Source organism: Bombus flavifrons, chromosome 3 (genome assembly GCF_040668555.2).
Source record: "Bombus flavifrons isolate JBK064 chromosome 3, iyBomFlav1_principal, whole genome shotgun sequence".
In the NCBI taxonomy this organism is placed as follows: Eukaryota; Metazoa; Arthropoda; class Insecta; order Hymenoptera; family Apidae; genus Bombus; species Bombus flavifrons.
Window position 1 is genome coordinate 11711541 of NC_138444.1, and position 27856 is coordinate 11739396.

Below are 27856 nucleotides of genomic sequence, written 5' to 3' on the forward strand. Positions count from 1 at the left end.
CAATACTCGCCAATGTAAAATATAAAAAAGCACTGGAGTCTTCTTGGAGAACAACGTTGATGCCAGTCATGTGGCAGATGTTGCTTGGCTCATTGAATTGGTAGTACGACCATCTGTGACAGCATAGTCGTTATCAACCTAAAGAAATTAACAATAAAAAATTAGAAAGTGGTAGATAACACAGAAGTATTGAAATCTTACAAATATACCTATCATTAACGCATTTATATTTAGTATTCGAATTGTTATTATTTCATTATCAATTTAAATCATAGAAACATATGTTCTGAGACTCCTTTTTCATAAATATTCGGTACATTCCTTCCCTGCTTTTTCATTTTCATTTTATGTTAACGTCACAATAAATCATACTTGGTTCTTGTGAAGTAACGTATTCTTTAAAAGAATTTTCAATTCGTACCTTTCGATTGTTACCTTATCGTCATTATCGTGATTAAAAAATATGCTGCAGGTATCGTACGTATAAAGCGGTTCGACGTTCATGAAAAAAGAATTTTTGATGTATGTGTATCATATTGATTATCTAAATTGTATCTTCTTTATTTTTTAAGGGCAGTATGAATGAAATTACCTTACATATTTTGAAGTTCCACTTTACACTCGATAAATGCAGATCTAATTATTATTATTATCCTTGCTAACATTTGCTTTGTAATAAATTTGTAGACTGGTTTTTTTTTATAAAAAACGGATAGATTTATTTTACTCACCTGAATTTGAGTTGAGGTTTACTCGAGCATTTGTCTTTTAATATATACGATCGTAATACATGTTAGCATAAATTTAATTCGATACTCTTGTTGCTTGCTTTTCCATTGATAGTTTTTGTTTGTTTGTTTATTTCTATATACTATTTGCATTTTTCTTTTTTTTTTTCGTTTAAACATTTTTCGTTTTCTTTCTCTATATCATATATATATTATGTACAAGATGCAACTAAGTCTTTACGTGTGGTAACTTGGAAAACAATAGATTGAAGTGATGCTGACTATTTACATTGAAAAAGAATTGCAACAATATTTTGAATGAAAAAAATGAGGTGCACCACAAAGAAGATCAAACGCTATTTATTACAGGTCACTCGCTTAGAAAAATCAAACAAAGATATTCTAATTAATGAAACATACTATATGATATACTCTAACAGAAAAAACAATACTTTCTAAGTTTCGTTTATGTGATACCTGATGCCATCGGACATTAATAACATTTATCATATCAGTCGTCATTTATTCATATAATATCGTATTGCTATTTGAATTGGTATTCTCCTTGCTGGTAACAGAGGGAAGGTACTCTCTCTTTCTTTCATTCTGTTCCCTAAGTATCTCAGGTTGTTGTTACGCCTGTGAAATAAACTCAGTTTTTGTCAATTTTTTTGTTATATGTCTAGAACTGTCCATTAATACTGTTATTATATATAGATATATATATATATATATATATTGATAATATACTTCATTTTGAATATAAAATATCCTTTGAATAAACTATATACAATAAAATAAAAAAGAATAATAATTCCATTCAGTTTCTTCATGTACAAAAAATTTGCTTTTCAAAGGATTATTGATTTTAACAAAAGTTTCATACCTACGTTATTTTATAAGAATACACTGTATTCTTTTCAGTTGAACTACTATTTTTAATGTATATGTGGTTTTCTAAGGCAGTTGCTGGTTTCCCCCTTTTCATTGGTAAATGTTCTTTGTAATTCAGTCCATATAGTCTTTCATATTAAAGGTGAGGAAATAATAAACGTGAAAAATATTACTGGTTATTTTTTATGGTTCTTTGTTTCAAAGTTTCTTTTCATTTTGGTTGTTATTACTCTAGTTCTTACAATATTAAATTGATTCACTATCACTATACCAGTGACATGCGACGATAACTTTTAACATAGTTTAGACAATTTCATTGCAATTTATAATAATAAACAGAATATAAAACCACATCACCTGCCCTATATAATTACTCTATATTTTAATATACACAATTGGTTGGGACAAATGTTTCGTACTCATATACATCGAGCCTTGAATAGATACATTGTTTCTTGATTCCATATAAATATCTATTTTTTTTTCTTTTAATTATTAATATGTTGTTTTGATTGTCTCTGCCGGTGTGACATTTCAATATACAATTACTACTTACATAACTATTAAAACAAACTCCTAAAATTATAGTTAAATTTTCTAACATTTTTCATTTGATATTTCAAAAACAAAAAAATCTTTTTGTCACCTCTAAGCAGAGCATTTTACACATAATTCACACAAAAATTGAGCTCCATAAATTAAAAATATGTGTAGGTATATGTGTATATACGAAATGAAATGTCGCAACAGTAAGACTGATTCATTATATTATAAATTTGTTATCTGTAGAAATATTGTCAGAATGAAAAATTCACATTATTAAACGCATAAAACAGGGGCGGTATATTTTGATACAAGATTCTTTTTCACCACTTCATAGTTAAATGTAAAACAAAATACACCATAATATACAATTGTTTTCTTTTTTTTTCTTCACGCAGAATGATAAGATATTCATTTGTCTACACCTAATATTCCGTTAATGTTATTGAGCTTTACGTGTTTCTGTGTTCACAATGATCAACCAATTAATGACTTTACAAATAGGTAAATATCTTTATCCTTAATAATTACAATTTTATATCTTAGAATCGCAGGTTGATTTTTAAGATAAAGAAAAAGGAAAATGAACTGTACATCAACTAAACTTAATCCTAAAGCAATATTGTTAGCCAAGTATGACGAAAATAGAATGTTATACTACTAAGTCAGGTATAAAACACTCATGTTATTTATACTTCCTTCTTTAAATTGTAATTAAACAATCATTTGCACTTAATGCACAATTTAATGAGCTTCCCATGCGCGCGACAAAGATAGAAAATCACATTCATTTAAATCCTTTTCTATCGTTTTACTTTCTTCATTTCAATGTAAAAATCTCTTCTCGACAAATTATTAATTACAGAACACTTAGAGTTCACGACAAATGATATTTGACCAACTTTTTCACGCGCTAGGAACGACTTGTTTGTTTTTTTAAATTTGGAAATGAAATAATATCTAAATGTGTAAAATTAAATAGTTGCATGTGTAATTTAATAACGTCGCTGAGACTGGGCGTTTTGGTAACCAGCACTGCCACCTGTAAACAACCATAGCTCCTCCGTTCAATCATCTTTTTAAGTATACAGTTTTGTTTTTTTAAATCTGATTCTGTACTTAATTTTATATTATATACAACATTAATCGTCATATAAAATTGAGGAATATACATATATTATTCGCCTACTTTCGTCGGGGGCATCTTTCACTTTTTTTTGATCACTACTATTCATTATGTTAACTCTGTTTTAAATTGTACAAAAAACAAATCGCACAATATCTGCACTTGCCACTTCGTTCGATAGTTATAATTTATTACCGAAATTATGATTTATCGTTATATTCGTATCTGTTTCTAGAAATGTATAAAAAACAATCCTGTCCTATAATCTTTTACTTCTTCAAATTAATATTAATCCATTTTAAATTTATTTATATGAATTGAAAAATCCACAATGGAACTTCGTTTTCAGTGTCTTTCAAGTATTCGGTTTATTTAACAAATATGATCGTTTTCTTAACGGTATGTTTAAACTCGGTCCTAAGTATTTTGTACTTTATTAAACATTGCCTCTCAGAAATTAAAAAGCTCATCTGAATTGTAAATTGTACTTACCATAATCTTGTTTTCCGTATACACCATCTTGACTCGAGTAATCTGCAAGTATAATAAATATGAATTACAAATTGCTGATTAACGATACTGCTTTGAGTAATGTAGATGTGACTCAGACGAGAAAAATCTGTAACTCATTAAATTTAAAGGTTCAACTATTTACCTACGTCAAAATGAATTTCGTAAATTATTAAGATCTTTTTGTTCAGGTACAGTATCATTCTGGAATGAAGAATAGCAGGAGGCAGTGTTGGAGTGCTGGTATCCAGATGAAAATATTCATAATATCCACATTTTTCTTCACCTTACCAATTTCTATTCTCACTTTCTTTTTAATAGGAGTAGTTATGAAACGCAACTCTTGATTTCAAACAACAAGTTTAAGGAAAAAGTGAAACCAAATCTATTCTTATGTAACAAAAAAAGGAAAAAAGAAAAAAAAAGAAAATTAAAACAAAAAGAGAAATTTCAGTTTCTTTATAATTAAACGTTTCTCGTCTGAATCGATTGATATTTGAGCATAACAAGTGCTAATAATTAAAAACTATAAGGACAAGGTATTATCGATTACTGATTTTCCCTCCTTCGTTCGTTCTCTTTTCTTCAGATGAAACAGAGGAGAAGATAAATACGTGTTGTAAAATGTGGTGTCCAACGGAAAAAACTAACCATAAAGTTGCGTCGAGTAACCACCCCTGTTGCTCATAGAAGTGGCATTAGAAGTTCGGTCATCGTAAGGGTTAACAGTGGCATAACCTGCACCCCCACCCCCTGCTGCCACTGCCTCCTGCTGGTAATTGGCTGTGCACGCAGTATATTACATTAATTACATCATCACGTTAACAGGAATATTGCCCTCTATCTCATTTGCGTAACAGACTTTTTTAGTTGTTCTGTTCTTCAACTTCAATGAAAATATTTAAGCTATAAAACAATTCATATCATACTATCATATATACTAACCTGATGGTGGTGCTTTGCCATAGCTATAAGGATCACCAGCACTGAAAGCTCCTGTAGCTGGTACAGTAGGGGCTCCACCATACCTACTATCAGTAGCTGCTGAAGGTGGATATCCCTGAAGAAAATTATATACATTATTTAGAAATTCCCCACTCCTCTTAATTTTGAATGTATAATATGAGTTAGCTTACAGCTGTTTGACCATAATCTGGAGGTTGCTGATAACTCTCATAACTCTGATATGAAGATTGAGGATAGTTTTGCGATCCGTAACCACCACCATATCCTACTGCCTGTTGCTGTTGTGGTTGCTGCTGTCCTCCACCATAAGCATTACTGGCACCTCCTCCATATCCACCTTGACTGTCCCAACAATATTTCGATAAAAAAATAATAAAATCTTACACTTTTACTAGAACAACATTTTCTGAGCTAATTAAAAATAATAATTACCTCGGTGGTTGAGTTGCATAACCATTCGCAGGTTGTGAAGATGGCTGATCAAATCTCGGCCTTTTTGAAGGTCCACTTGAACCTGGTGGTCCACCTCCTCTTTTCGATGGGCCACCGCCACCGCGCCCACTACCTCCTCTACTCCCACGATCTCCAAAACCTCTACCACCTGGACCACCTCTACCAGATCCTCCCCTGAAAATATATAAAAGTTGAATTATATGGTATTTTGTACATATAACTTTAAATTCAAAATAAATTAAATATTTTACCTAGATCCCCCTCTACTGCCTCTATCCATTCCCCGTCCACGGAAATTACTACTACCACCACGATTGTCGCCTCTACCAAAATCACCTCTTCCTCTACCTCGGAAACCACTGCTTCCACCTCCCCTACTGCCACCACGTGGTGGTCCTCCCATTCCTGGTGGTGGTGGTCCACCACCTCCTGGACCACTAGACATTCCTGGTTCTGGTGGACCTCTGATATAACAGTATAAATCCATTTAAAAAAAATACAATAAGGTAATTAAATGAAAAATAACTTCATATATAAATACCCAGGAGGAAAATGTCCACCGCGGCCACCTCTTCCAGGTGGACCACCTCTGCCTCTCATTCCAGGTGGTCCACCTCTCATTCCACCTCCAGGTCCGCTAGCTCGGCCACCTCTCATCATACCACCTCCTCTAGGAGGGCCACCCCTATTGAACATCAAAAACATAATAGAATGTTACAATTTATTGCATTACTTACATAGGTTTGATAAAAAGTAAATTAAAGAATATAAATACATCATGTTATATGTCTCTGATAAAAGCAAAAGAGTATAAGTCAGAATCATTAGTTCTGCAGAGTAACACTTCTAATATTTGAGATGCAATGCAATATTAAATGTTAAATTTTGCATATGCTATTAGAACCTTAGGTAAAAATGTAAGAAAAAAGGGAAATTGACTTGTATTATCAGAACCACAAGCAAAAGACAGCAAGAATATCTGTTTTGTTTAACATTTGACTTATATCCTTTTGATTGCCCATCAGAGATATAATATATCCATAGAAGTTTCCTATAATATGTTTTTAAATAGTTTCATGTATTACAATATTTGAACCTTATGGAAGCCACACTGATCAATTCTATAAATTAGGAAATATGAAGAGGATATAATACTGAAACATTGTTTTGTAATATTAACGTTGAAATTGAGAAATTTGGAGGAAAAATTTATAAATTAGATAGTGAGAGGTTCATTCACAGGTTATATACATTTCATATTCGTAAAGTTGATAGCAAATATATACACACGTACCTTCCCCTGTCTCCAAAACCTCCGCGTCCTCTCATAGGGCCGCCTGGTCCACCACGTCCTCCACGAAATCCACCTCTACTGGCTGGTGCGCCTTCCATTTATCGGTATATCTAAAATTGAGTAATTGAGTAAAATTCAGTAAAATTTCTCCATAAGCGACAGTCTTCATTGATTACACCATAGACGCTACTCAATATTTTCAATATGAGTCACGAGGTTTTTTTCAATCACAACGATTTCTCTAATATATCGAAAGTGGTAAATAAATTGTAAAAAAAATTCTAATAAAATGCACGTTACATTCCTATTAAAAATATACTTACATTTCACTTATCGTTAAACAATCCGTTCATAGATGCTAAACGCGCCAATCTTAGACAAGCCAATAACGAAAATGGATGCCGGTTGCCGGAAAAAGAAGCATCGACCACCCCGCTGCAATACTATTGTACTGACATTACCGGATATCCTTTTCATTACGATGCGTTCTTATGTAGAATCTTATGTTAAGAATTTCACTGAAGAAAATATTTAATTTAACTTGAATTTAATTCAATTTGACATAAATATGAATTTTTATTCTTATAATCTTTATTTAAAATTTCTGTACTTAATTTTCTCTTTTTTAGAATAGTAAATGTAAAATTTCAAGATTATTATATGTAATTATTGAACATTTTAAATGTAATATTCTATTTATGTTGTTATATATTATGTTGTTTTATATTCAGTAACTTATTTTTTTTAAAATATGTGCTTTATAAAATTAATAACAAATTTGTTATTTAATTTTTATATTAATTAATTTATTATTTATGATAATTAATCCATATTTAAAATATGTTTAATTATTCGAAAAAAAATCTTAAAGTTAAGTAGAATATTAGATATTTTTGTTAAAGAAAAATGAACAGCAATCAGTTTTATAGAAACGTAATTTAACGTTACTATAGGTATAGTAACAAGTACCCATGTACAGTTGGTCATGCGCTTAGGGAAACGCGGGATTGGTTAAAGTATTGAGATTTAAATATTGAAATCCGTTGCTTGTCTTCCGCATGACAAAAACAGGAAAATTTGTATTTGAGAAGGAAGTTAGCGCTGAGTATATTTTTTTAGTGGAACGTACAACTAACGTGAGCATTATTAATCAGAACACGACGTTTCTTGTGATATACTGCACGATCCAGCGAAAAAGATAGTACAAAATGTCAAAAGATGAGAAAGAATGCGTTATTCCTGACGTAATATACGACGTAAACTCGGGAAAAAGTTATATCAAGGGACGATTTTTTGGGAAAGTTAGTAATATCTTCCTACAGTAAATCCTTCTTTTATATTTTTTTGTCTTGGAAATTTCATAATAATTAAACATTTTTGACTTTGGGATTTTTCTAATCAGACAATTTTTCGTTCAGTATGTGCTAACTGTTAGTATGTGTTACTTTCTTCCACAAATTTTGTGAAATTCTTGGTAAAATATGTAGTATAATTAACTTGTATAATTAACAAACAATTTTATTATTCTTATTTTATTATATATTAACATTAATTTTATTAACTGCATAAAACAAATTTTTGGATGATTTTGGTTTAAATTTGCTGTATTATATGCTATTCAATGTAGAATTGTGTAACATAATAAGTTGCTGTATCATACATTTTTGTATGTCCTTTATGATTTACAGTTTTAGTCCTTTCACTTAGTATCTTTCTATATTTTATACATTTTTTTATTGTAGGGTGGTTTTGCAAAATGTTACGAAATCAGAGAATCAAAGTCACATCGTGTATTTGCTGGGAAAATTGTGCCAAAATCACAAATCACAAAGAGCAATCATAGAGAGAAAATGACGCAAGAGATTTCCATTCATCAAACTTTGAACCATAAAAATATTGTTGGCTTTTATGGTTTTTTTGACGATCCACAGAATGTATATATAATTTTGGAGCTGTGCAGAAAAAGGGTAAATATTCTATATAAGATAAATATAAGGACAAACATATAAATAATCTATTTATTAGACTTTTTTCAAAATGAAATGACAATTGTACTTTTCAGTCAATGATGGAATTACATAAACGTAGAAAAGCACTAACAGAATGTGAAACGAGATATTATATGAAGCAAATTTTAGATGGTGTAAATTACTTGCACCAAAATAAAATAATTCACAGAGATCTAAAATTAGGTAATTTGTTTTTAAGCGATGATCTGCAGGTTAAGATCGGTGATTTTGGTTTGGCTACCAGACTAGAGCATGAAGGAGAACGTAAAAAGTAACTGTTTTGTTTATTTTAGTATATACCTTAACATTTAATGTAATAGAAAAATTAACTTTGATTTCATTAATAGAACACTGTGTGGAACACCTAATTATATAGCACCAGAAATTTTAACTAAAGTTGGACATTCTTATGAAGTTGACATATGGAGCATTGGATGCATTATGTACACTTTACTTGTGGGAAAACCACCATTTGAAACATCGAGTTTAAGGGAAACCTATGCTAGAATAAAACAAGTCCAATACAAAATTCCTAATTATATTGGTACAGTTGCGATGAGCATGATTTCTAATATGTTACAAGGAAATCCATCCAAACGCCCTTCCATAACAAAATTAATTAAAGATCCATTTTTTTCTTCTGGTAAGTAACATCAAGTTTTGTCAAAATTATAAATCATTGTCATTATATGTATGAAATATTTTTCACTGATAATCTATTCAATATTATTATAGGTTTTATGCCACATAGTTTACCACTGTCATGTTTAACAATGGCACCACGCTTAGACCTGCTGGAAATGCATAATCAACGTAAGCCATTATCTGAAATGAATACTAATGTAGGAGGAGAGGGACAAGACTTCGTATTCCGTGTACCTAACAGTCCGGCGCGTAAAACGAAGCCTGCGGATGCAATAAACGAAGTCCAAAAACTGAATCTTGATATTAAAAAGATGCTTCAGACATTGAGAGAGCAGTTGAGTGCTGTATTAAAGTCTAAACCATGTCGAGAGACAACTTCGTCAACAGGTACAACCATCCAGGGATTAAATATTATTATCACGTTTTGCATGGAAATTATCATTTATACTGACGGAAATTATTTCCTGATGCAGAATATTCAAGACCCTATCAGATATTTATGGAAATCTCAGGCACGAATCACATCTCCCTTTCATTTTCCTATACATTAAAATTAACATTTATTTAAATAATGAAAATATTGTATAAAATAATTGGTCTAATAATTGACAAATATATTTTATGTAATTCATTCTGTATATGTACATGTTTAACTGTATAGATGAAATGACTGACCCTGCTGCGCAACCTGTACTTTGGATAAGCAAATGGGTTGATTACTCGGATAAATATGGATTCGGATACCAACTTTCTGATGATGGTGTGGGTGTAATGTTCAACGATGGGACTCGTTTAATAATGCTGGCTAATTGTTTCAATATCCACTATATAAATCGCGAAGGAGATGAATTGTATTACACAGTCAGAGAATATCCCTCTGAATTAGATAAGAAAATGAGGCTAATGAACTTCTTCTTAAAGTACATGAAAGAACATTTGATGAAAGCTGGAAGCTCTGTTGCTGTGAAACCATGCGATGCGATGTCTAGGATACCTTATATGCATCAGTGGTTTAGGACGCAGAGTGCTGTAGTTATGCAATTGACTAATGGAACAGTACAGGTAAGTAATTAAACATTTTAAGTCATATCTCTGTTTAAGTTTCGAATTTTCGAATGTAATACAAAATATTTAATTTATAACATTTCACTTTCAGATAAATTTCCTAGACCATACAAAAATTATTATGTGTCCATTAATGGCAGCTGTTACGTATATAGACACAGAGAAAAATTTCAAAACTTATAGATTCCAAACTATACAAGAAAACGGATGTTGTAAAGGTTTGGCTAAAAATTTAGCGTACGCCTACGAAAAGCTTCTATTAATGTTATCGAATCCCCAAACTCGATAATCATAGCTTGAAGCCAATCGATTTAGGGAATGAACAATTCTGATACACAGTATATCTTAGAACTACTATGCCCTTCTTTTTTAGTAAAGATAATTTCTTCATATTTAGCGAATAACAAATACGACTAATTAGTTATTTTATTTTTATTTTATTTTATAGAAATATATTGAAATTTTGCTAGGTGTTTATATTATAACATCCAAACAAAACATATACAGATCATGCAAACAACTTATCTATTAGGGGATTTTTTCTTATAGCTAAAGTAAGCCTTCGTAATTTTTATATTAATGTGGACAATTAAATTATGGTTATAGTCCTTTTTGTAATAATTTGTATTTTGACAATTTTATGAATGAACAAACATTTAAATTTAAGTATTTTGCCACGATATTCGTTACTCCATATACGCACCAAGAATAATAAAGTGTGAACATTAGCTGGTCAATATTGTTTTGATGGAGTAGTGCAATTTAACATTTGTCTATTTTTATAATGTGGAAGGAAAAATGAATGGCCTAATCTTCAGTGATATTCCAAGTCGTACATATTCCAACAACAAATCTTTTTCACCCCATTTTCATCAGACCAAAGTTAGGTCTACTGATGTGTGTATAGAGTGTGTTTGCGCGTCATGCACACCATTGAAAAGGTACTGAAATTTCTGATTCTCTTGATTTTGCAAGAGCAACGTACGAATTATTTTTTAATTGTAAAATTTGGGTGCGGCACTTAAGGAATTGTAAAATGAAATGTGAAATAGAATGTCAGAACGAATGACAATATTTATATAAGACTTAAATTCATATTCTAAATATTACTTTAACAAGATATATGGAAATAAGAAAGGAACGAATATATACAAATGTACATACATACATACAAACATCTCATGGCACTATACCCAATACATATCATATAAGCATTTATTGTATTAAATAATAAATTATATCGATAGTATTATTTTTGTAAGTAGCTTATGACATCGTTTTGAAAATAAAATAAAGTGTTTCCATTCTTAAACTTGTTGAATTTCAAATTTCGCAGCCATCAATTAAAATTAAAACAGGTCTGAATTAGGTTAGGCTAGATAATATCCTTACACATGTAAGTACATATGTACATACACACACCTTTTATAATTTTATTGCAACTGTATAGATTTATCTCTATTGCAAATTTTCAATTAAAAATTGTAATGAAAATAAGAACTGAAATCTTTCAGGTTCCATAATATATATATCAATATTTAAATAAAAAATATAAAAAAGTAAATTTCTGGATAAAATCAAAATGAGGTTGAAATACCTAAAATCTACCATCTATTTTAAAGGAAAATATTACATAATAGAAAGGAAATTTTTTAGTTAAACAATTTCCAATCCACATAGAAGTATAATTATGTCATACATTCTAATCAAAGTACAAAAATAATGGAAAATAACAAGGAGAATGGTACACGCTATTATCAAGGAAATGTACACAAGCCTATTATATTGACAAATGACAGCTAAATGCAGTGGTGTGTTGCGTATACGTCACAGAACGAAGAGGTAAAGGCAAGCAAAGGAAAGTCGAGCAAGAATTGTATTCAGTAGTGGCGCAGGCTTTGCGCTAATCACGCGTATGTTGTTTTGGTTCGTTCAAGTTCGTAACTCGATCCAATTTGTAGAATGTGACACACATCGGTAACGTTTCCTCGTTGGGTAGAAGACAAACGGTACAGGTACAGAAATTGAGTAAAAGCACTTATTGGATGTATTTCGTGTACGTATATTTCATTCGACTATTTTCGATCGAAGTACCTCTTTGAATCGTAACTATTGTATACACGAAATGCTGCCATGTTAACATCAAGGCTACTACGTACAAAGTAAAGACATTCTTACCCCTTAAGCTGAAAATATCTTCGTTTAACAGAATTGACGTCTTTTGAAAAAATAATCTTGGAATGAGTTTCACTCATTAGATATCGGTAACTAAAAGACAAGTTGGCGTGTGATGAAAACCACGTGTTTTCCGCGAAATTGTTTAACGAGCATGCGTCCTAGAAATATAACGTTAATTTATATAACGCCATAAGTAGATTGTGAGTTTTTAACAGTTTTATATTTTTATAAACAGAACTAAAGAAATGGAATTTAAACAGACATGTCCTTCATCTATTAAATATTATAATATATATTCTACTTAGGATATTTTATATATTGTTGTATATTATATGCATCCTGTGCAATTTTGCTCTTTTAGATTTCTTACACATGCGTAACAATCCGTACTCTAGGCGATAGAATTATGTGACTTCTAAGAAACCGGAAAATTTGACTTGTCTTTTACAAACCTACAATGTTGACGAGTTGTTGATTGGCTATATATGTAGTAGTTCTTATACGTATTAAATCAAATTGAAAGGAATAGTGATATATCAGGCTGAACATTACGCATCACGTGCCGTACACAATTGACCCTTTCTCAGCTTCTCTCTGTCTCGATAACAATTTTGCTTGCCATCATTTAATGCGACCATTAGCCTGACTACGTTATACAACTAGAAGGCATCCGCCGCTTACGATTAATAACAATAATAATACGAGAAATGATTATTTTTAGACGGCGACAACAGCTGGAAAAATTATCATCTTTGTGAAAACATTCGCTGAAATATTTATTGAAAGTTATTTCGTATCGTAATTCTTTTTATGCATTTTCGTGGTGTTGTTTCGTCCTAACAACTTGTCGAGTTGACTTTTTGTTGCATAACGCCTTTCAATTGTTCTCGACGAACCTTCGTGTTTCATTTCAACAATCATTAATTAATTTATATTTTTGTGATATCATTGTCACTGTTTGTTAAAAACACTTTTTTTTTTAAGTTTGGAAATATATTTGTATGGAAATATACATGGAAACAATATTATGACATTAAGATTGTTATTTAGAAGTTCCAAAAATAATTAATCATTTATTTGATATAATTTAACTACCATTTCATATTCAACTCATGGCTTCTCATACTGCATAAATTTGATTGCATAAATTAGCGAAAATCTTTAAGATGATGGGGTATAATGGTCCGTTTACCTTCCTCCTAAGTTGTTTTACGACACGTTGTGTACACATCCGCATATATAAAGTAGAATTGAGAATTGCAGCCTTAACTTTGCCGACGGAGCGTCATCTGTCTTTTTCTCCTTGTTCTAAAAGCAACAATTACGAAACAAGATTTTCTGTGTTTTAATTTGACACGAATAATAATTTCTAGGGTTTTTAAAAATTAGTATCGCATATCATAAACCATTACGAAATTGTAAAATCGTATTCTGCACTGATAACACGTAAAATCTCAGAGAGTTTATGGAACTGATAAGAATACAATAAATCTCTTGGTATAGTTATTGTGTTGAATTATTGCTGATTTATTGCATTTCTTGGAAGAAGATTTCAAAAGAAAATAATGTACATATATGTACTATAGAAATATTACTTTTTTTCAATAACGTAATATGTATATGTAATTTTCTTTTTTTATTTATTCGGGTAAAATGTTTCCTATTTTGGATAGATTATGTAAAATTATATAAGTAGGAATTCCTAAAGATTAAACAGTAGACATATCAAATTTTCTGCTGAATAACCATGACGAATACATTCTATTCGCGTGGTAACCTTGCGTATCGTGAACCAGAGAGACGAATTTATACTTAATATGTACTTTACCTTGTAAATATGGATACACAAAATAAATAAAATCAGCATTTTAGAAATCATCTTTTTTGTATTTTCGTACATCTGTTATAAGTAGAGTGCGGATATTTATGTAAATTCATATTTTTACAAATATAATACAAAATATGGAATCTAGATAGACGATTGTTTCATTGTTCTATCTATAATATATTAAAATATTATAACAATTAATTATGCATATTTTTTAATATTATATGTATTCTAGAGATTCTTGCACGTTTAAATTTCTTATAAATGCATAAACATCAACAATTTAGTCATAGGTACACGAGGATTTTCTGATCTCAAACTTTAAATGATGGTTCAAATTAGAATTATTCACATAACATCAATTAGGAGACACTTAGCATTGATATTATTGAAATATTTATTTAGAAATTATTATTTCAAATAAATTTAGCCGAGATCTAGTTCAACTACACAGATATTTTCAACTACATACACTGAATCAGATATTGAGTCATGAATGACAAAGATGACTGACATCATTCTTATCATTATGCTTAACTACATACATATATGATATGTATCGATGCCAATAGTCATACAATTAGTTAAATAACAAACACTTATTTGAAAAAAGAATTTCTACAAATTTCTAAATAATTATAAGTATCTTTTATTTCCTGTACTTCGTGTTTTATGTTATTGAAACAATGTTGACAATGTTAGCTCATTATCTTCCCATGTACATATTCATATGTACATAATGTATTATACATAGTTACATTAATTTCTATCTCTTCGATTGGACAATATTATACTACATGAACAGCTACACTACGCTGGTGAAATTAAAAAGGCGTCAGCAAGTTACAACACATTACCCAACTCATTAGAATCTAGCACATCGCTTTAACACGATTAATGAATTTTAATTAGGTCGTAACGTATTTATAAGATTCAATTCTATAGTATTTTATGAGTAGAGACAAGTCCAAGGTGATGTATTAATAACGTATTAAATACATCATATATATACAAAATAATAATGCATTAGGTGCGGTAAATACATAAGTATATTAATTTATTAAGTTATATCAAGTGAGTTATTATTGTGAGTTATTGAAATACAAAAATTTATTAAAATACATATATTACAAAAGTACGTTACACAAATCAAAAATATAAAAAGAATTTTCATAATTCGAAGAAGATAGTATTTATATCATAGTGATATAAAATACTTTGATTTATCTTTAATACTTTATAATTAATATGTATAATATTAATATTTATAATACTTCAAAATTTCGTAGCAAATCGTAGCTTAATCTATAATTACAATATAGGTTCGGTAAAATTCTATAATGTGACTCAAATAAAAACAATGAGTTGCAAGTGAAGTGGTAGATTAACGTATTTTTAATTATTAAATAATTGCTGCATATATGATACAATCAGAACGACGAATAACTGGTTTTTATATATGCATGCATAACTCAACGTTTTTGGTAATCTGATAATCCGTTAGGTTATGTATATTAGTAACAGGAGAATATAAATGTATCGAATCACATTTTCTTCGAGTTATAAGTCGAATTTATCGATTTTTACATTTTAATTGCACTTGTTTCATTACCCAAACGATTTTGTATCTTAGATAATAATTATTTTTATTAAACTAATTCTGGCAATAATATATTTGTAATGTGCACACTGTAATAATAGATGTATTTAATAAATACAATGAACAAAATATGAACGAAGTATTTATGAGATTCCATTATATTGATCTATTTCATTCCATTTGCCTAGTATTATCTGATATTCATTCGTAATATAAGTGGATTGACATAAGTCAGCTCGCTGCTAGCTTCCATAAAATAGTATTCTCCATTTATTATTACAAAAAAATTGATCATATTATTTTCAAGTAATAAAAACGTATCCTGATAGAGAACAAAATTATAACTTTATCAATTATGAAATTAAAGAGGGGATAGATTTAAAAGTTAAAATACATGAACGTGAATTCATATTCTTAGTATTTTGACTTGCAACATTATGATTTTCAATCGATCATATATAATAGTGATCTCTTAGTATATATTTTAATAAATCCATTGGATGGTTCGTATCTGGCTTATAAATGATTTCCAGATACGTTCAACTAATCTGTGCATCGATTAATGCATTAATAGTAGGTATTAAGATGCTTGTGTATGAAAACGATTAATTTGAAAAATATCCTAATTTTAATTTCGTAGAACTTAGCATATGCAAGATAAGAAATTATTCAACTTCGTATTGTTGCCTTTGATCGAGAAACTTTTAAATAACATATATATATGTATATATTTATACAGTCATCAGATAGTAAGATCAAATGCAGATGTGTAACACATCGTTTAAAAGTCAAAAACATCGTTACAATCTTCCAGCCACTGTTTGATTAGTGACGAAGCAAGTATCGAGATAAAGAGACGAAACGAACACATGTAAGGAATTCGCCCAGATACATGATCTCTTTCTGTCTTAAATACAGGTGTTCGATCCAGACGTGTCTTGTTCTTCTCCACGATACGGTTCCACGCGAAATCAAGAGAACTTCGATGAGAACTATCGTTCTGGATAACTACATCGGATTTGACTAATCAAGATTTATCGGTCAAGTATTTCCACAACATTGTCGTAAATTTACTGATCACTATCTTTAAGATTCTTCGAGAGTTTTTATCGTATCTTATTGTATCTGTATTGTGTCAATTTTCAAATCATTGCCCAATCAGTTAGCAATTAATCTAGCCTCTTAGAAGGTTCTTAAACAGATAAGCTACTTGAATGATAAGAACGTGTCATTCTGAGGAGATCTTTTCCATTTTTGATCGTGTGACTTTGATTTCGATGCGAGTGCTCGCGATTCGTTTTCTTCCTCGTAAAATCGATCATCAGTTGAATAGCTATCGACTAGTGATCAAAGGATCGATTTGAAAGACGAGTTAATGCAGCGTACGAAGAAAGATGGACTCGAGCAATTTAAAATCGAAACCAAATCCGCGGGTGAAGGCCAGCTTGCTGTCGGTGTTGTTTTGGTGGTAAGTTTCGTACGATTATAAGTTTGGGATGTTAATTGACAAAAATATATTACATATACATTGGCATATGAAAATATTCCATCGCTTGTAGGAATATTCTATGAACATGTTATCTGTAATAAGACCGACAATCATAACCATATTGGTGAAATTTGAAATAAATCTGAAGATGTATATAGAAATTACAATATATTTAGTATAAATTCATACATAAGTACAAAGGTACTTGAACAATCAATTATCCGTTATGGTAATGTCTCCATATTCAGTAGATATCGTTTTTAACGTTTATCACGTGCTTAAGGTAATTGTACATGCTTATGTATATTCTTTTTTTTACTAAATGTATATTTGCAGTAATTAATCTTGTAGTTTCAGTTGTTTTTCATATACATTTTCAGATTGGTGTGAAATTTGTCGTCATATAATCATTAAGTCAATATAATCATGACAGTCATGCCTTATTACAGTGACGAAATTTCAAACTGTACAATGTATACATAAGAATTTTCTATGCTAAGTATTCAAGAAGTAACTGAGTCACTATACATATGTACATATTAGTTATTTATTATTAAAAAGTTAGGTTGTCCCAAAAGTTCCTTTCGTTTTATAAGGAAATAATAGATGAAATGGATCATTGGGATAAATGGATCCATTTTGAAATGGACTATACATAATTCAATAAAATAATCTAAAACAAAAAATATTGTGCATCTATTATTTTCTTATAAAACGAAAGAAACCTTTGGGCAATCTAATATATATTTTATACGTAGATTATTAATTGACAAAAATATAAGAATACAGAATAAGAATATACACAGTGCCTGAAATCTCGGTTAGGGCCGTAGGGAGAAACTTTGAATGCGGAATCAATGTATTTTCTACAGAATGTTGAAATAATACTTTATATATCTATTACATTTTTGCTTTTTCTCTTTTTTTATTTTACTGCAATAATAATTAATATTTGCAATTTTTCTACTTGTAGATGAAGTCATAAGTAGTCATTTTTTTAATATGTAGAAGTTTAAAATATTAAATAAAATTGTAAGTGAGCCTGGAGCCAAAAAGTTAATACCATGTCAAATAATCAGTGATCGCCAATATGCTATCAATACCAATTCTTGATAGGTTAAATTTACAACATCGGAAGCTCGCTTTATCTTGGCCTGAACTATACCCGTTGAGACAAGCAATATTTTTTTGCCCTATACTCGTCCCGCAATCCAAAAGTAGGCTGGAGCGATGAACTCTTAACGTATTTCGAATATCTGATAAAAATGTACAACAGTTTCATATACCGTTCGAAAATAACATTTTTGAAAAGAAAAGATTCTCCACCTCTTGCCTTCATTCCAATTTAGTAAAAATAAATTGAATTTCTAATAGAAAAATGCAATTTAAACCTTTTATTCAATTGATTAAATATAACCTATATATGTAATATAGAATATTCCAATTGTGTTATCCGATACAGGATTAGACAGATGAAGAAATCACAAGGCAAGGAGTTAAACGATATGAGTTTGAAATAGTAGAAGAAGAAATAATTAATACTACATTAATTTTCAAATTTCAATTTAAATTCGAAGTATCCATATTGAGAAATATTCAAGTAGAGAAAACTTTTAATGATATGAGTATTTAAGTTCAATCGTTCGAATAGCTTTCGCAAGATGGCTCAAGCATATTTCAGGAAGGAAAATAAATACACAGTTGTTTGTCACTAATCGCGTCACGCATCGAGATTTTACGTTTGCGAAATTGCTTTTCCGTTTACTTCCATCGTCGCGATTAGTCCTGTTATAGTCCTTGAATTTTTATGTCTCCTTAAAATACTTTTAATTTCTTAACAAAATTGTAACCATAAAATTAAAACGAGAAGTCACGTACATTGTTAACTATTCTTTCATATTTTCCTCAAACTCTACCTCAATAAGTCTTTAACGATAAGAAAATATGATCGAGCCGAAAATGACTAAAAAATGTAGCAAAATTAATTTCATATTCGAGATTTCAAACAACACTTCGACTATTCTTATTTGACGACGGATGTTTATGCAAATTGCTATTTTCGCGAATACTATAATTTAAAAAATGGAACTTAAGTAGGGATGTGTTTCGTTTACTAAATATTATAACGTGTATTACTAGTATAGTATAGTATTAAAAAATATATATTTTTTTTCAATATATTTAATATAATTAATATATATATATATATAATATATAATTAATATTAATACGGTAATTAATGATATTCTGGAGCAGATTGATTGTGGGAGGTGTTAGCCGTTATTGGGTGAACGTACCCAAACTGTATTATCATCGTCGCATCTAACTATCAATTGCGTAGAGCATCCCGTTAAATATAATTGTTCGTTTCTCCATACATGTGTATGTTACCTATTGTATTTAATGATACGCAGGTGGACGATAGACTTGTTCAAGACAGGCTACAGGAAGGTTCTGCAAACGGAAGATTTATATAGTCCTTTGAAAACCGATCAGTCAAGCTACCTTGGAGATCGATTAGAAAAGTTTGTACAATTCAATAAATAATTATTATTTGATTTAATGAAAAAATAATCAGTGCTTGAATTATGAAATGTATGATTTTCAGACGATGGAAAATCGAATTAGAAAATTCGAGGAAATACAAAAGGAAGGCCAGCCTGTTGAGAGCTATCTTTCGTACCTTTTTATGGGAGTACACCGTACTTGCTTTGATGCAGATATTAAACGAATTTTTCATTCGGTATATCTTTTGTTTTCTAATTCGTTGTACTTGGTATTTTCAATTAGGAGTATTGCTTGTACTTGATAATCTTCTTTTTTTGGATAGAAAATTATTTTCATGAAAAAGAAAGAATTGGAAATAATAATTAGTAATATTTCTATTATTATTAGTAATATTTCTATATATAGATAATACTGAGTGCAAAATATTCATGTAATAATAATTACACTATTTTCTTTTATTGTGACCACAGATTTTATCTCGTGTTGTAACTAACGTTTCTCTTATCGTTTCTTGGGATTACTTTCGTGAACGGAATTCTGGCGATATGTATCTAAAAACATTGATAAATGTCTATCTATTTATCTATTTAAAGAAAATTTTTAATTCTAAGCAGATCCAATATCGATCTCTGATCATAATGCAAGAAAATGTTGTACCTATTTCAATATCCTTACACGATTATGATGTCTTGTATCCGTTTGAAGATTAGGGACACCGATGCTTCTGGGTGGGCTTCTGCGTTACTTCAAAAAGAACACGACCGAAACTTATGAAACTGCGTTACTATACGCGGGTGGAATTTGTATAGCAACAGCTATAAATGTAATCGCTCTCAATCAAATGGTTTTCGGCGCGTTTCATGTTGGCGCGAGAATTAGGGTCGCTACTTGTTCTGTAGTATATCGGAAGGTAATACAGGAAATGTAATCAGCAGTGAGGCTTTACTTTCAAAGACTACTTATCTCAGTTAAATAATAAAATTATATCGCGCGTGTATTTTTGAAGTGTTACAATGTCAAACTAGTGTTTCAGAAGAAGCGAGAAACTATTTGGAAGCTTACAAAAAATCATTTATATTAAACACATAATGTTGGAAAAATGATTACTCTAAGATCTAGAAAATGGTTAAATATTTTTGTAATCATCTCTTCTTAGTTCTTCAAATCCATTTTTAACGCTGTTAATGTTCTTGTAGCATAGTATTGAATTATTTCGAATTGTGATACTTTTGAAATACATGTGCGATACGAAATCTTTACTAACCATTGCGTGTATAAAACGACAATATCAATGTATTTGTTTTTAGGCGTTACGGCTTAGCAAAACTGCGCTTGGTGAAACGGCACCAGGGAAAGTGGTCAATTTGGTGGCCAATGATGTGAATAGATTTGATCTCGTTTCCATTTTCATACATCATATGTGGTCTGCACCACTTTCTACGTTAATTATAGCGTACTTTCTTTATATCGAAGCGGGATACGCTGGATTAATTGGTATCGCTGCGGTCTTCGTTGTTGTACCGATTCAATGTGAGTTTCTGGCAATGATGATTCCATTGTCAAGCTGGAAAAGCTCGAGCTCTTGCACTTGTAAAATATTACATAGTTTACTTACGATATTTTGTAAAATATTCTATTCATGAAAGTAGTCTATTAATTAAAACATTCTACTGTATTAATTAATTATTTTTTTTGTAAACATGCAAGCGCAATGCCTTGAATTAGATACTAGTAAAGCTATAAACTTTAAAATTTATGAAATATTGTATATTTTCAATGTGAAATTTATATTTTAGCATATACGGGAAAGCTGTCCTCCAAGTTTCGGTTACAGACTGCCATGAAAACTGATGAGAGAGTTCGTTTAATGGACGAAATTATATCAGGAGTTCAAGTCATTAAGATGTATGCATGGGAAAAACCATTCTGTGCTTTAATCGAAACTGCCCGTAAATTAGAATTGCAAGTGGTGTCTAAAAGTGCTTATATCCGAGGCATCTACATGACCTTCAACTTGTTCACTACAAGAATGGCCCTCTTTTGTACTTTAATTAGTATGCTCCTATTTGGCGATGAATTATCAGTCGATAAAGTATTCGTTTTTTCTTCCTATTTTAATATTCTGGCGCATACTATGTCTGGAATGTTCGTACGGGGTTTTGCTGAAATTGCCGAATGCTTGGTGGCTGTGAGAAGATTAAAATACTTTTTGATGTACGAGGAATTTCAAGACAGTGGTCATATTTTAAGCAATTTTACAACTAGCATTAATGGTAGCATCAATAGCATCTCAAAGCATGCTTCCAACAAAACTTCGAAGCCCGATATACCATATATTGATGATGAAATAGACGGTTATGAGAATCTGGATGATTCTTCAGAGAAAAGAAGACACAATGGTTTAGTGGTTGTTGCTAGCGACTTGCTTAAGAATACGGCGAATATGTTAGGCGGTAAACATTTGATATATTGTGTATAGACTGCGGATGTTTATGCAAATATAAGCATTATACTTTGGGTATTTTATACATTTTTGCGCATTATGTATATTTTGTGCGTTTTTGCACATTAAATTTGTCATAAATGCTTCCGCAGTCTAGTGATATGGAATACAAAAGCATTTTTTTTAATATTTGTTTTCTTATAGAAAAGAAACCTTTTTCAACAATGAATCAGGAAACATACGCAGTAAAGATGAGCCACTTAACGGCTAAATGGGAAGCAAGTCAATCTGAAAACACTCTTGAAGATGTAAATCTTGAAATACAAAAAGGAAAGATATACGCCATAATAGGTATGGTCGGAGCCGGAAAGAGTTCTTTTCTGTCCGCTATTCTTGGAGAAATAGAAGTAACTGGAGGTCACGTGAAAGTGAATGGAAGTCTGAGCTATGCTGGACAAGAAGCTTGGGTCTTTGGGTCCACTGTTAGACAGAATATTCTTTTTGGACAACCTTATGATCGTCAATTATATCAGAAGGTTGTGAAAGCTTGTTCTCTTCAAAGAGATTTTAAGCAATTTCCCCAAGGAGATCAAACAGTTGTCGGAGAAAGAGGTAGTTCTTTGTCAGGAGGACAGAAAGCTAGGATTAATTTAGCTAGATCTTTATATAGACAGGCGGATATTTATTTACTAGATGATCCACTGAGTGCTGTGAGTATTTTAAAAGAAATGATTACATTTTAAAATAATTTAAGTGCAAAGATGTATATTATTTTATAAATTTTAGGTTGACACCCATGTCAGCAAACATTTATTTGAAGAATGTATACAAAAATATTTAGCTGGAAAAACGCGGATTTTGGCTACTCACCAGTTGCAGTATGTGAAAAATGTGGATGCTATTATACTTATAGAGCAAGGAAAGGTCACGGTATTTTCCCAATTTCAAGACTTACTAAGTCAACGACCAGAGTATGCGGAATTGCTAGCAGCGGAATCAGACTCTACCGAGGATAGCTCTTTAGAGAAGAGTAGTATGAAAAGACAATTTTCATCATCAAGCACTAGAGTAAGATTATTTTATTAGATAAAGGTGCCGAATAGTTACCTCCTCACCGATTTCGATGCCCTTGAAATATTTTGTTATGGTCACCATTAATTGAACAACTTTTTGCTATATGAAATATAAGATGGTCGGGTTTAGTTTTTGAGTTAAAGACAAAGCATGTTTGGTATCATTTATATACTTTCTTGCTATATTTTATACAAAATTGTGCACGAGATATTATAGTTATTGCCTGTGTATATGTGTGTGTGTGTCCAAATTATAACTGTCCACCATTACCGGCATTGCCCACGTGGCTCGCTTACTTGAGCCGTCACCATTTAAGTAGCTCAATCCTACCTGTTCCTTTCCATCTGGAATTCAGTGACTGGAATTTTTATTTTTGTTTTTTTATTGTTCATGCATCAGTGATCATAGTGATTAAATAGAGATTAAATATCTTCATAGAGATTAAATATCTTCATAGTGATGAAGATATTTAAAAAAAATCCCGTTAAGATTCATGAGGAGGTAACACGTCGACAGCTTCACGCAAAATATATGATACCAAACATATGTATAACTTCTATGTATAACTGGAAGACTAAAGTCGGCCACCCGTTATATGTATAGGAAAAAGTTGTTCAAAATGATGACCTTAACGACATATTTCAAGGGCATTGAAATCGGTGAGGAACTAATTACCCAGTACCTTGACCTTTTATTTTTTACAGCTGTGTAATCTTTCGTGAAATATATTAATAGATTTATTGCAATAGAGTCGAACTCCGGAAGCAAGTAGTGGAGGAACAGACGACGAAGAAGAAGACAAAAATTCTGAGAAATTTAACGATGGTTTAGAAGGAACCTCTCGTGGTGTAGTCAAAGGATCAATATTCATTAAGTACTTCCAAACAGGTGCCAATTTATGCCTAGCCTGTACGGTACTCCTATTGTTTATATGTACACAGTTTACGGCTAGTCTCAACGATTATTTTGTTCCTATTTTGTAAGTATCAACAAACATTGGGGCAATTTCTATTTCTTTAAGATATCATTTTATAAAATAAATATTTTCAGAGTAAATGAAGAAGAAACACGACATTATTACATTGCACAAGCTAAGTTAAACGCTACCAATAATACTTCGATTGAAAACCAGGATATTTCCTCTATGTATAATAGCATGTACGTTTATACCGCTATTATCGTTGGATTATTTTGCATTGGTATTACTAGATCATTAATCTTCTATAAAGTGTGCATATTATGCAGTCAAAAGTTGCATGATATGGCGTTTAGTGCCTTAATTAGGACAGGCATGAGGTTCTTTGATACGAATCCTAGTGGCCGAATTCTCAATAGATTTTCTAAAGACATGGGAGCCATTGATGAATTGTTACCAAAGGCTATACTTGATGCTGGTCAAATATGCATGATGATGTTTGGGTCTTTAGCAGTATCATGTATAATCAATCCCCTTTTCTTAATTCCTATAGTATTTTTGGGTACTGTCTTTTATTGGATAAGGAAGGTATTTTTGAGGACTAGCAAGAACATTAAAAGAATGGAGGGTATGACTCGATCCCCTGTGTTTACTCATTTAAACGCTACTTTAAATGGATTGAGTACCATAAGAGCATACTGTGCACAGGATATATTAAAAAAAGAATTTGACAAACTGCAAGATGTCCATACCTCCGCAGTTTACATGTATATAGTGGCGAGCACTGGCTTTGGATTCTCGTTGGACGTATTTTGCTTCGTCTTCACATCTCTAGTTATTTTCAGTTTCCTCTTATTGCAACAATCATTTTCTGGCGGAGAGGTAGGCTTGGCCATCACGCAGGTAATGGCCATGACAGGAATGATTCAGTGGGGAATGAGACAGAATGCTGAAGTGGAAAACCAGATGATGTCTGTGGAACGTGTGTTGGAGTATACGCAAATTGTGCCTGAACCGAATTTACGTGACAGGGGAAAGTTTGCAAAGAAAATCGAGAAGCAACTTCCGCTACCTGCTAATGCACCAAAGAATTGGCCAACAGATGGAATGATCAGGTTCAGAAGCGTTTATTTGAAATACGTAGAGGATGATCCTCCAGTATTAAAAGGACTGAATCTCGTCATTAACCCTGGAGAAAAGATAGGTATAGTGGGAAGAACAGGAGCTGGAAAATCATCGTTAATATCAGCTCTGTTTAGACTAGCCAAAATTGAAGGTGTCATAGAAATCGATGGTATAGACACTGGGTCCATTTGTTTAGAAGATTTACGACGTAATATATCGATCATTCCCCAAGATCCAGTTCTATTCTCTGGTACCTTAAGACGTAATTTGGATCCTTTCGACGAATTTACGGATAAAGATCTTTGGGAAGTACTTGATGAGGTAAATTGTAGTACACGATCTGTCTTTCTTTTCTTCTTTTTTTATAGATAAGGGCTTTAACAATCTCTTTTATCATATTATAAAGGTAGAACTGAAGGATGCTGTAATTACTGCTGGAACAGGCTTGGAAAGCCGTGTTTTGGATAGGGGCAGTAACTATAGTGTAGGTCAAAGACAGTTGGTTTGTTTGGCAAGAGCTATATTAAGAAATAATAGAATACTTATGCTCGATGAAGCTACAGCCAATGTGGATCCACAAACAGATGCCCTGATCCAGCATACAATACGAAGGAAATTTGCCAAATGCACTGTTCTTACCATTGCCCATAGGTTAAATACTATCATGGATAGCAATAAGGTTTTAGTCATGGATAAAGGACGCATGGCTGTAAGTAGAATTTATTATTTATCTACTTAGCTTTAAATATGATCTGATATTGGTCATTTAATTAGCTTTAATACATTAATATGTTAAATAATTAAGCTCTTCTGCATAAAAATTAATCAATTATAAAAAAATAATATTTTAATTTGCAGGAATATGATCATCCTTATATACTATTACAAAACGATTACAGTCAATTCAAATCACTAGTTAAAGAAAGTGATCGTGCTATGTACGACCAATTAGTGAAAGTAGCAAAACAATCTTACATTGGAATATACGGAAAACGATGATTATTAAATAACAGCTTGATCATGAAAAAGGGTTTGCAGCAATATGAAAACAACTCCAATATATGAATTGTGTTTATTTCAAAAGAAAGAAAAGTATAGCTGTTACATCCAAAGATGCAATAGCTTATTACTAAAAGTATTATTTAGCTATGAATTTTATCACGTTTCAAAATGTATTTTGATTGTGATTGATTTTGAATTGAGATTAGAAGCTATTACTTAATGCTGGAAACTATTATTTTTATTGTAGCAGTTCTTTTAATTACCAAGCGATAGGGCTTGTGCAATACGCAAATCACGTTTTTAATTTTAATCCTACCAAGTATTATTACAAGCGTATACAATGTAGTTATATAATTAATATAGTATAATATAATATAGTCGTGAGCGGTATATAATATCCGAGGAAGCATATTTTTATATATCTCTGTACGCAAATTATTACGATTGTTATTCCAAGAACTTCCTTATACAACGAAAACTTTCTTGCAGATTTTTATGCAAACTCATATGTCTACGAATACAACTAAAGAAACGAAATCTAAATAGAAATTTTGTTCACCTTCTAAATATTATACCAAAAAATTTCCTTTGGAAATTTTATGTATTTTTATACGTTAAAGTTTGTCATAAATGCATGAAAATCCGTAAACTTACTTCCGTACTTATATAAATAGGACGCTGCTGCGCGGCGTATCAAACTTACAAATATCTATAAATGTACTTCATTCTTGTACTTCATACTTTACATATTTATGTTATGTTTTACATCATGAAAAATTTTATAATATATGCCGTGTGCAATAGGAAAAAAAGGAAAAGGAAGCAAATGAATTTTCAATAATTTTGGACGTTTGCGTAGATACCAAAATTAAACATTTAAGTTAGCAATAAGAATCAAGATTTCTTAAAATATTATTTTTATCATCGTAAGTGAAAATGCAACGTTTATAGTACTTTTCTACACAAAGTTAATACTATATATATGTATATAGATATATATATATATATATAATATTAATAATTATATAATATAGTTATATATATATATGTACTACAGTATATTGTTATGATAGAGATCGAGAATTGATTAATCTATTATGTATACAGTGCTCGATAAATCCGTCGATAAATTGATAAGTTCGATCGAATAAAGAATATATTCGTGAGAATTATACAGAAATACAGTGTTCATTGCAATTTGCTATATATTTTCGAAAATTATATTGTTATATTTTTTATGTATACATAAATTATATCTAACTGTAAATAAAAGCCTTTACATTTATACCTTAATGGAAATAATTCATAGTACTTACCAGTTCACGTGTATTAGATAGCAGTTCTATTCTTTTAAAACAATGGCACTCATGTTCGTACACCATGGAACTGTAAATAAAATTCTACTAATGGAAATAATTTATTTTAATAATTCACAGTACGTAACAGTTTACACATGTCAA

At 30.9% G+C, this 27856-nt stretch overlaps 3 protein-coding genes across 9 annotated transcripts; 2 read left to right on the forward strand and 1 right to left on the reverse strand.

The window, feature by feature from the left end:
* Positions 1–108: 108 nt before the first annotated feature.
* Positions 109–27841, reverse strand: LOC138178457 (keratin, type I cytoskeletal 9). 6 transcript variants are annotated; one of them, XM_069110331.1, is made up of 12 exons: positions 12864–13117; positions 12412–12569; positions 6838–6957; positions 6515–6624; positions 5762–5905; positions 5472–5684; positions 5200–5394; positions 4938–5109; positions 4747–4861; positions 4453–4584; positions 3784–3825; positions 1799–3207 (listed from the first exon to the last, which is right to left on the reverse strand). In XM_069110331.1, exons 4-12 carry the CDS (start codon positions 6610–6612, stop codon positions 3161–3163), a joined length of 1158 nt encoding a protein of 385 aa, XP_068966432.1. In that variant the 5' UTR covers positions 6613–6624; positions 6838–6957; positions 12412–12569; positions 12864–13117; the 3' UTR covers positions 1799–3160. The 6 variants fall into 6 exon arrangements, with proteins under 6 accessions (XP_068966434.1, XP_068966436.1, XP_068966432.1 ...); XM_069110333.1 differs by lacking the exons at positions 1799–3207; positions 12412–12569; positions 12864–13117 and adding exons at positions 109–138; positions 27713–27841; XM_069110330.1 differs by lacking the exons at positions 12412–12569; positions 12864–13117 and adding an exon at positions 27713–27841.
* On the forward strand, positions 7552–11545 carry polo (Serine/threonine-protein kinase polo). Its single transcript, XM_069110316.1, has 7 exons — positions 7552–7815; positions 8257–8481; positions 8577–8794; positions 8871–9166; positions 9259–9555; positions 9830–10230; positions 10325–11545. Exons 1-7 carry the CDS (start codon positions 7723–7725, stop codon positions 10520–10522), a joined length of 1728 nt encoding a protein of 575 aa, XP_068966417.1. The 5' UTR covers positions 7552–7722; the 3' UTR covers positions 10523–11545.
* LOC138178431 (ATP-binding cassette sub-family C member 4) lies at positions 12074–27377 on the forward strand. Of its 2 annotated transcripts, XM_069110285.1 has the most exons (13): positions 12074–12248; positions 16758–17307; positions 19743–19853; positions 19937–20071; positions 20542–20746; positions 21144–21366; positions 21633–22289; positions 22484–22989; positions 23066–23347; positions 24103–24332; positions 24404–25715; positions 25801–26103; positions 26253–27377. In XM_069110285.1, the coding sequence occupies exons 2-13, from the start codon at positions 17234–17236 to the stop codon at positions 26391–26393; spliced, it is 4179 nt and encodes a 1392-aa protein (XP_068966386.1). In that variant the 5' UTR covers positions 12074–12248; positions 16758–17233; the 3' UTR covers positions 26394–27377. The 2 variants fall into 2 exon arrangements, with proteins under 2 accessions (XP_068966386.1, XP_068966387.1); XM_069110286.1 differs by lacking the exons at positions 12074–12248; positions 20542–20746 and having other exon boundaries at positions 17278–17307.
* Positions 27842–27856: the final 15 nt, after the last annotated feature.